The 11,058-nt window shown below is 38.9% G+C and overlaps 1 protein-coding gene across 1 annotated transcript in view; it reads right to left on the bottom strand.

Annotated features, from left to right (window-relative positions):
* Positions 1–2,471, bottom strand: part of LOC118734468 (pancreatic triacylglycerol lipase-like) — a 4,293-nt gene extending 1,822 nt beyond the window's left edge. The window contains exons 1-6 of the mRNA XM_036464187.1: positions 2,459–2,471; positions 2,158–2,308; positions 1,632–2,091; positions 1,115–1,574; positions 650–1,049; positions 6–585 (exon numbers count right to left, since the gene is read on the bottom strand). Coding sequence (XP_036320080.1) covers positions 6–585; positions 650–1,049; positions 1,115–1,574; positions 1,632–2,091; positions 2,158–2,308; positions 2,459–2,471 — 2,064 coding nt within the window. The remainder of the gene's footprint in view (positions 1–5; positions 586–649; positions 1,050–1,114; positions 1,575–1,631; positions 2,092–2,157; positions 2,309–2,458) is intronic.
* Between the last annotated feature and the right edge of the window lie 8,587 nt (positions 2,472–11,058).

Below are 11,058 nucleotides of genomic sequence, written 5' to 3'. Positions count from 1 at the left end.
CGCGCATTCTTTAGGCCAAGACGACGATCATTCAGAATTGGTTCGAAAATTTCAGTTGGCTCAACCGAAAGACTGCGACTCGACTCGCCCACGTCTTTGTCCAGCGCATTGGAACCCTCGAAAATGGGTTGCCATGGCAGATCGTTGTCAACATATGATTTATTCTGGTCCAGTCGAAAGCTGGTACCGAGATTAAAGTAATCTTTGCTTTGCTTGGCGGCATCTATGCTATCGGTTTCCGCATTATCCACGCTCTCTTGTCCGCTAGAGTCCGGCACCGAAGTGGTGGGCACATTATAAGTGCCATACTCCTCTTGATTCTCCAGTTCACAATTTCCCGAGAGCAGTTTGAGGCGCACTGGTGTGCCGGACGAGAGCTTTGTTGAAGGCTTACAGAGCGAGTGGCTGCGACCAAAGCTGTCTGTTAACACTACCTTATCGATATCCCAATGCGGCAGACCTTTGGACAGCCAACCGCTATACGATTTGTAGTGTAAACTAAGTGTAGTTGGAAAGCCCAAAGCCGGGTGTGGTACAATGATTTTCGAAACGATATCACCAGCGAAAAATTCAGAGTCATCTTTCCTGCAAAAAAAGATTAAGGGTGATTGTTAGACTAGAAGCAGCGTAAATATACCAAAGAACTCACTCTGATATCTTGAATGTTTCGTTCAGCCCACCTTCACCTTCGAGCGTGGCCTCTAAACGACCAATAGTCCTTAGCGGCAGATCATTGAAAGAGTTGAATATCTCCAGCTTAAATTGATGTGCGCAGAATGGTTCCTCTTCTCGTGTCAGCAGATAAAGTTGACCCCGCCCTGTAGAACGATCTGCATAATAGCCCATATTGCCGCAACGTGGCACACCTTCAGCGATATCTTCATCGTTCTGTGCACATGGAAAGCATTCACCTTTAATAAAGTCGTCATAGTTTTTGCATGGGTAAGCGGGGAACATGCAGCGGGGCGCTACAGAGTCGATGAAGAATTTATAAGCACGCCGATGATTGCAAAGCGAGCGACCTTCTTCCTCGTCAGCCGTTTGAGCCGCTATAGGAAAGAGGCAAATAATGCTTAAAAACAAAAGAAAAATAGTATGCGTTCCAATCACTTACACCATATAAAATCCGTCACTGCGCCCACGAATAGGTTCGAGCAACCCGTCTGCACACGTCCACCATTCGGATAGAAGTCCACATGTCCCATCGGCTGCCACGAACCCAAGCCACCGAGTATTAAGTTCTCACCATTCGAGTGTATCACATCCACAAACTCCGCATCCGTATTATCCAGACGCACTTTCGGGTGCTGCGCTTCGAAGAGCGGACCTGCCGGATCCAGACCAGTAATGCGCGCCAAACCCGGCAGCTCTGCGCCGGCAAAGCCGGACACATGCGCACCCAAACTAAAACCAATTATATGCGTTCTGGTAAAGTTGAGACCCTTATGCTCTTGCAAATTCCGCAAAAGCATAGCCAATTGCTTGCCGACCAGTCGCGTATTGGCTGCAGCACGCACGTAATTTGGGAAAGTAGCGCCGTTCTCCCAATCAACGCAAATAACAATGCAGTCTTCCTGCAAGAAAATCAAATTTAAATTGGTACCTTAAAACTATTGCAGACAATTGCCTACCACCGCCATTAGAGCCGTCTTCATTTCATAGATCCACACGTGCGGACAGGCCGAACCAAAACCGTGCACAATAACACGCACCGAGAGCTCATCGAAGCCATGCAGTTCGTCCAGCGTCAATGGAGTGCTTTTGAAGACGCTACGCTGTGTAGTGGTTGTTGTTGTCGTTGTAGTTGTAGTGGTTGTAGCTGAAGTGTCTGTGGCGGCTGTATCATTCGCTGAGCCTGCTCTGCGTCGTATCGAATGTGAGCTGCTTGCGACGCTAGCAAAGGTATCGGTCATATTGAGGAAAGGCAACTCCATAAGTGGTCGCTCGGAACGATTTTTTGTGGAGTAAAAGTAGAACTTGGTGTTGATGTCCTCCGGTGGCGAGGGCAACATTTCCAAGTAAGCGAAAGGGCCGGAGTCCTCAAAGCAGCCGAGTTCGCCATAACAAACACGTTTGACGGCGCGTTTGGATCTAAAGGAGAGATCGTTGTATCGTTCATATTGCAACCGAGTTGTAAAATCATATTTATGTACATACCTACTATGTTTATTACGTTGCTGCAGCAGCTCGTGTTGTCGTATTGATTCTCGTACAGCCCGTACTAAGTCCGTGCTATTCGCAAAGCCCTTGGAAAATGTTTCAGCTAAAGCCTCATCGAATGCATCTGTCGTAGACACCACCGAGCAAACTGGAGAAGGTGATATTTAAATAAAAATAGTTTTTTACAATTAAAAGAATAACTTTAGTTCAAAGAGTATATCAAATTTTTACTTAAGATAAGAATATTGAAAAAGTATGGCCAAGTGTGTACTATTTTTTATTATACACGAGAACTTACAAGTGCGAGTCATCACAATTCAACACAAGGGAGTAATTAGTCTTTGTCATACAGTGTGTAGGTGCTTCAATAGCATAACCATTCCCGCACCTCTATAAAAAAAATCGCTCTTCAAGTTGAGAAAATTTATTAGAATAACTCAGTAATATTTTATCAGACGACTTACGGCAGGTTTCTAGAACAATTTAAATACTCGTAAGAACAACTGAGACGACCAAGTGATCGATGTCCAGAACCTAATTAAAATGAGATGGAACGCCCAGTCAATGACGACAATAACTGGAACTTAACTGTGCTCTGCCCAATCCACAACAAAGGTAACACCGCAAAACGCGACCGCTACTGCGTGGTCAGCCTTCTAAACCTCGGCTTTAAGGTCTTACCGAGCGTGTTGTGCGAAAGACTAAAGCCACCGTCAATGAACTGATTGGGCCTAATCAATATGGCGTCAGACCTAGTAAATCTAACATAGACCAGGCATTTACTAAATGCGAAATCTTGAGAAAGGGCTGCTAGGTGGGAATCGACACATTATCTCAAGTCTGACTTTGGTTTTCCCGCAAAACTGTAATATCAAATTCAATGCTGCCGCAGCATGTCATAAGGATTCAGGCATAAGGGGGTCAATATGTCACGAGCAGAGTTAGCACGGACTGCCCTCAGGGTTGTGTGCTTTACCCTTTCCTCTGGTGCCTGGTAATTGATTCTCTTCTTGTTACTCTTAATCACTCTGATATCTAGGCTCAAGCCTATTGGGACGAGGTGACCTGTCCAGTCACGGGCCCATCTCTGCGGTATGGATTGACACTTGGTCTGATGGAAATGGAATCACCGCTAACCCAATCAAAACTAATGTTGTGCTCTTCAATAGAACGAGAAGATCGGATGGTCTCATTCCCCTCACACTGAAAGGAGTCACAATTCACACTTCTCCCGAAGTACAGTATTTAAGAGTAATTCTGGATACAAAACTATCATGGAAATCTCACGTGGAACACAAGAGTTCCAAAGCATTGGCAGCATTTTGGCAATGTAAACAGGTCTTTGGAAAAACGTGGGGTCTGTCGCCTAAGGGGATCCTGAATGTTGGTTTAATACCAGCACTGAGCCTGGACTCTCACATTGTCGAATCTTCACTGATGGCTCCAAAACTGACTCTGGGTCATAATCTGGGGTCTTTATCGAAATTAATGGGGATGAGCTTCACTTTACTTTTGGTGAGTATGATACGGCCGGCCTTCCAGGCTGAGGTATTTGCAATCCTCAAGGCCATGGACTGAAAAAAAGTGGAGGGGAAGGAATTTACGTGGCTGCAGTGACTAGGCTCTAACTACTACGTTGGCCAGTCCTCTAACTACTTCCGAACTAGTTTGGCAGTGCAAGTCTCGACTAAATTATGTTGACAAACATAACGAGCTTTCTCTGGGTCAGTCGGCAATACCCTGTAATGAGACGTCTAACCATTTGGCAAGAGTTGGCTCAGAACTGGCACTCTAATCCCCACTTCGACCATCGAAGCTACCATCATAAACTGGGTGAGTACTTCGCTCAGCAATGACTGGGAAACATCGTGGGGCTGCAGTTGGGAAAAACGCATGTTGCCTTCAATCTCAGAAGGGTGTATCTAGCTTTTTGAGCAGACGGGACTGCAGACAACTTTTTGGATTGCTGACTGGGCACTTCACGTTGCACACCTGACTGTGGTAGGATGAGACGGTGGAACACTTTTTATGCTTCGGGGTAGAATTAGGTATGAGGTGTTTGGCCGCGACGTGTTGAGAGACGAACACCTGAGCTCTTCGTAAATCGTACAGATTTAAAACAGATTAAATGGGACAACGGAAGGCATGTAGTCGGAATGCTATTTTCTGCACGCGTTGTTTTGTGCCTAGTTCCGACAAAAAAATATGAAGTTGAGCAATACCGTTTACTCCATCCGTTAGTTCAGCCAGCTCGGCCAAACACTTAGCAAAAATATGAACAACGAATTGCTTTAAGTGACGTCGTAATAAACATTACCATTCATCTCAAGCCTTAGAATAGACAGACATCTCATTGCACGTACTTCAGAAGTTGTACTTAATAAAGACTTTATGAGCAATTAAACAAACAAAAAAATGGCACGCAAACTGCGCAGGTATTTTCATTTCTTTTTCACCAAATTAGTCACCTCAAGTGCTTTCATAAATTGTTTGTTTAATTTTTTAATTAAGTCATTTCATTTCACATTTGGTGTTACTTTAATTATCTCAATGAATTTTACGCTGTTCGAGGTACAAAGCCAGCAATGCTATTATCATAAAATATATTACTGCCTTTTAACTATTTAAGTACATAATTGTCAGTGATAAATGATCAGCAGATGCGCAATAAAAAAAAACTGTACTCAACAATGAACTAAGAACTTTTGAGCTGCTGAATAATTTTTAAGTACATAAACAAACAGTGACAAATAAAAGTATTGGCACAGTGAATTTTTCGCAATATATGCAAAGTTGTCTATTCTAATTTATTTTCGATTATTTTTTATAAAAATATATTTCATTCTACACAAAAAAAAACATAAAAATAAAATCTCTAAACTTGGCATACTAATTTGCAAGTTTATATCCAAATTTTTTTAGACCAATTCTACGTACGCAGTTTTATAGCTCATTCAATTTTAGTATAACAAAGTGCAAGTTTGAGGTTGCTAGAAAATCGCGTTGATTTTTGGCATTTATTTTTTCTTCCATACAAAGTATGTTCAACCATTATTTTTTGTATGGCGAAAATGAGCAACACCTTCCACTAAAAAAATTGCCAAAACACTATTTTCTAGCAACTTCAAGCTTGCACTTTATTATACTAAAATTGAAAGGGCTATAAAACTGCAGACCTAGAATTTTTCCAGAAAATCTGAATAGAAAGTTGCAAATTAGTATGCAAATTTATTGAATTTAAGTGAGTTTTTAACAAAGTTCAGAGATTTTATTTTTATGTTTTTGGTAAAGTATGAACTATATTAAAAAAAAATATATATATATCTATGTACATAAACTAAGGTCAATTTTGAGAGGAAGTAGAATTCCTTTACGTAACCAACAAAAAACTGAAGAATTTTAGATTTAAGAGCGTTAACTCTTTTAAAATCCGTAAAAAAATCATAAAAATCTTAACAATCAATTAATCCGCTACATACTCATCGACATAGCATCGAGAGGTCATAAAGCCAGACAAAGGAGCAAGAGCGATATCTCTTTACTAATTGTTGGTCAACTAACTGCTGGACATTTAGTGTTAAAAAAAACTCATATGTATACACACATATAAATGCACACTAGGGTCGTCCAAAGTGGTTTTCCCAGCCACCCCCAGAATTAAAGAAAATGGAAAAAAGAAATAAAATCGGTGAAAAAATAAATTTATTTTGATCGAATACGAGTACTTTCCTTCAGAAATGTCCACAAAATAAAATTACGACGCATATTAAAAAATTAATTTAACTAATCCGTTGAGCTTTTCGTGCGTTGTGCGGCTAGGAACACATAAAATAACAAAATATTTTGTATAAAAAGATAATATTAACGGTTGTACAATTTTTTTTTAAATTTTAAAGTTAAATATGTAAAATATTTTACGGTTTGATGATTTCTGAAGGGAAATATTCTTATTCGATCAAACAATATTTGTTTTAACGATTTTGTAGCAGTTTTACAAAAACTAAATTTTTTCATATAAAATGCATGGAATGCTTCTAAGCTCCGACGGCACCAATAAACATACAGTACCAGGTTGACCGAGGTTTGCTCGGAATGCATACACTCCTTAAAGTTTTAAAGATTTGTGTATCAAAGAAAGAAGTTCTGCGCAAAAATACTTCCGCCGCTCTTTTTCGGCAACACAGAGAAGAGAATTCTACTTCGTAAAAGTTGGATATTTGCTCAGAGATTCTTCTGGAGTCGTTATTCTGAAAAATACATATAAGTCTTGATGGTTACTCGCCTGAAATTGCCAATTTTGGTACAAAATCTGAGAAAAGACTACGACGTGCTGGAAGTACAATGCTTACACCAGAGCTGGCATTTTAGCCATTGTTGAGGCGGCCTTGGTCCGCACTTCACATTTTTCGAATAATTACATTGTAGGCGAAGAATCTGATCTGCTTGCAATTTTGAAGGGAAGGAACCATAGAATTTCAAATGTTTAAAAAAAACGGCAAAAGTGGAAAATCTGAAAATATTACTTTCCAATTTTGTTCGAAACATGCGCCTGAGGTATCTGGGAATATGCCTTCCAACACGCTTTCAGATAATTTCTGTCTGAAATCGAAGGCTAAGCTAAACATTGGGGAAAACAAGCGAAAAAGTTTTTCTTGCAGTCCATTGAACAAAAAAGTAGATGTTCTTGCCCGATATGAATGTTTTAATTCAGTTATTTGACGAACAAACTGTTATCTAAAACAAACTGCCTTCAACTTTATCAGCTTTCGAACATCAATGTGCGATTGTACCTTACAGAGAACGCAAACAAACAATAGCAAACGTTTCGGTATTGTTTAGTTTCGCACCTATAGAGTAACGAAACACAACAACTTCAAATCACTCGGAAACATTTTGCGATCGGTAACTTTACTCTGCTAGCGTTCGCGATAGCTAACGCAAACAAAACAATTGCCCCACTTTTCCTTACGAAATAATGGATTTCTGCTGAAAACAAGAGAGCGTAGTGCTCTTCACAAAATACAAATTTAGAAAACCATAGTAGAAAGCGTGGAACATTTCTTATACCGTACTGCTTAAGAAAATTTGGCTCAATAAATTTTTCTTGACCATTTATTGGGCGTTTTTTACTCGTCGAACTAAATAAATGTTCACAAATAATAACATAAAAGCATTATCTCGTAATTTCAATTTCATTTCTACTTACATACAAAAATTTTAAATCAAAAAAAAGCTTAAAACGACCAGCGCAGATATCTATTATTTGAGAATATCAAGCAACACTTGATTGTCCATTGTAATTTTCCAATCTTTGAAATATTAAACTGTACTTGGATTTTTGTTGTTGTTTTTCGAGCATATTCGCAAGCATATTTACTAATGTTTTAGTGCTTATCTAAGCGCTGAAAACTTATTTTTTCTTGCTTCTTTTCTTTGGACCTGGTTATAAGATAAAATAAATCAATTTCCAAATGAAAAACAAAGCTTTCTTTATCTCCATTTTCTTCATGCCCCAGCACCGTGGCGTTAGGAAATTTCCAAAAAGTGGAATTTCCTGTGTATTTTCGGATCAACCTAATGTATATATATGTATATGCATGTATAACTATACCTACTTATTTTAAAACTTCGCTTCCATTACAATCAATCAATTTAATAGATTTGTTGACAATAGTATTTAATCGTATGCAGATAACAGTATAAGTAAGTACTTGTACATATTTATTACATATTATTTCTTTGAAGCTACATAAAAAGTAGATTACGGTAAAGTCTGTGCAGCTGTTAAAATTTGAAGCGAATGCGAATCACAAATCGATTTAAAAGAAATCAATGAATGTCTGACAGATTAATTCGTCTTTACTTTTATTTAAACTTGCTATCATTTAAAGGGTGACTCAACGCTTCGGTTGCAAAATTTCATACCCAATTTTTACTAATTTAGTGAGTATTTTAACTACAGTTTAGTAGTATTGCATTCGCGAATGTGAAAAATATGACATTCGAAACATCCCTAGTCAATGCATAGCTGAAAATTGTTAGAGATAACGAAGTACTTCATTTTATCACTACCTGATCTTTTAGTGGCTGACACGTTTAGGAAAATATGTATGTATGTATGCTGCATGTCAGTGCAATAATAATTTGACTTTTATGTTTACAGTTACAATGTTTTACATACATCGCGTGCTCTATGTACAACCCCTCGTTAATTATTGGACACAACAAACAGTAAACTGAAGTTACGACTGAAATGCTAATTAAATATTTAATATATTTTAAAGGCTTTGCGTGATCGAACCGTCGAACTCTTCGCTTGGCGCTCATCATTTAACGCTTTTTCCAATTGGCACCTTTTTCAAAATTTCTTCCACATACGTATGTATGTGTGAATGTGTGTACACAAATATGTTACCGTACTATAATTTAAACTTTTTACACCTTCGTGCCGTCACGATTATGTGAGTTTATTCAAGATTTACTTATACTTATTGTCTCTTTCTTATGTCAGCCAGCACGCGAAATGGTTTTACCGCCCAATAACTATGTATGTATGTATGTAAATAGATATAATCATTAACAATGCCATACAACAACAGTGAGTTATAGGTGACAAATAAACATACATTTGTATGTGCAAATCGTTATGTAATACAAACTATGTTTTTTGTATGTATGTTTGCAGATAACGTTTTTGGTTTATTATTAGTTTTAATTGTTAGCGTGTATTTATTACGAAAGTTGATGCGCTTACGAAAAAGCAGCAAACCGTATTATTTGTACACATAACTGTCAAAGTAAGAAAAATTGGTAAAGGGAGAATAAAAGAATGACAGATAACGTAGAAAATGAAGAGGTTTGTACGAACGAAATAAGGAATCTGAAATTCATAATCCTGTATCAGCCGCAAAAGGCTGTTCTGGTACCGTTTAAAAGAATGGGCAAGAACACGGGGTTTGAACGCCAAATTAATGTAATAGCTATACCTAACTATAGTCCGTCCGATTGTAACTTATTTGTTCTTAGTCTGAACAAACTCGAAAGAATGGCTCTACTGTCGGTGACAGGAGCGATGAGAAGGAGTTCAACCACGGCCTTAGCGTCGCTCCTAGGTTGAACTCCACACCACATTTTTATCCAAGCAGCAGCAGCTTCGAGGAATTCGCAGCTGCAAAATTCTGAAAGTGGAAGGAAAATTCAGGTAAAAATCTCAGACCGAGACAGTTGAATATTGGCCAACCTGTGTTAGGTCCGTTGACGTCGAAGGGTTGCCAATCCGACGCACTCTATGCCAACAAACACAGTCGACTTAACTGTCAGTTTCATCCTTTAGCGAACCGTACGAAAATTACCTATTCTGACGAAGCCATTACGTTTAAAAAAATTTGTTTACAGTATTCTATATGCAATCCTTTTAACTATTTTCTTTACATATTCACTGCCCAATTTTTTCGATTTATGTTACCTGCCATATTCATCGTGCTAAAAATCCCTGTACAGACCCTTTCGTCTCTACTTTCGGTGGCAGATTTCATTATTGCATGGAGTATCAGGCAAGTTTTGACAAAGTTCAGTCGCGGATGGAGTGCTTCCTATACCGGGAGACTCCGGGCCTCCTCAGTCTTACCCGATTACAGCGGCACTCTACGCAGGCGTACGATGGCCGCCACTCGTGGTCCTAATTATGGATACAAAATGAAAAGCATCTGACAGGAGCAATTACCTACGCGTCAACTAGAGCTAAAATACCATCGAGCTCTCCCACGACAAAAAAAAAGCTTGCAACGAAGACACACAACAAGTGATACCGTACCCACTAACATTTATATATGTAATGGTAACTTGGAACAATCGAACAACAAGCGATCGAAAAGAGCCAAAATGTTTGCGATCTGGACCCGATCCTCTGCTGTCATAGCAAAGGATCGGAGAACATAGAGGCTAATTATGAAAACAATGAAAAAGGCGTGATAACAAGACACAGATGGAAATGGCATCATTGGCAAAAACGTGTTAGAACCGAAGCAAGACAACTGGGATCCGGTCTCGTCAATTACAAAGGTTGTGACCATAGCAGTTCTCTGGAGGAGTGCAAAGCTGGGATCGATCTGCCCAGAAGCTCGTCTGAAAATTGTTGAAACCCATCATATTGGGGTTACCCCAATAGTTTAACTCATGCGTAAAGACAATACAATGCAGAAAGTTCGCTTCCCATGTAAATACGTAAAAATTCCTCTTTGCAAATTTGCAGAATAATTTTCGGAAATAAAAATTGCAAGGTATAACTAACTGAATGAGCGCAAATAGCTTTTGAGAAATTATTTCCACTTGCTCGTGCTGCACTAGCAATTATAGCACTAATTTCTGCTGAAAGTGCTGTCAAAGCAATCGAGTATTGCCGTATGACGCGATTTTTGGCGAATTATAATGATATTAGATATATATATAGATTGATTAGTGTTAACCAGAAATTAAGAAACTGGCCCCAAAACTTCTTTCGAAAGTCACTTTACATGCAAGTATAGCTACTTTTGCAAACACCTTTGGAAATTCTTGAGCTTAACAGATTTTTGAAAACCGCTTGCACTTTCCAATTTCCACAGCTATTTTGAACTTGACAAGAAGGCAGCGAAAGTAGTTAGGTATGCAAAAATGTACTATTTTTCAGAAATAATAATAATAATAATATCCCAATGGTTTTTACCCTCCATTCCCGCCCATCCGCACGAGGGGCGCAGTCCGCATGACGTACGGAACCAATATTTTAAATTTTTTGTGCCGAGTCACGATAGGCAGGAGTTTGTTAAGTGTCGAGATCTAAAACTGTTCAGCTACAGAACTAAATTCATCTGCTGATTTTATGTATTTATGTCAATAATTCACTTATTGAGAGAGGAG

The sequence above is a fragment of the Rhagoletis pomonella genome, unplaced genomic scaffold (genome assembly GCF_013731165.1).
Source record: "Rhagoletis pomonella isolate Grant_MI unplaced genomic scaffold, Rhpom_1.0 Rhpom_scaffold_00002, whole genome shotgun sequence".
Taxonomy (NCBI): domain Eukaryota; kingdom Metazoa; phylum Arthropoda; class Insecta; order Diptera; family Tephritidae; genus Rhagoletis; species Rhagoletis pomonella.
The sequence above is the reverse complement of the archived record's forward strand: the minus strand, read 5'-3'. Positions and strand labels throughout refer to the sequence as shown.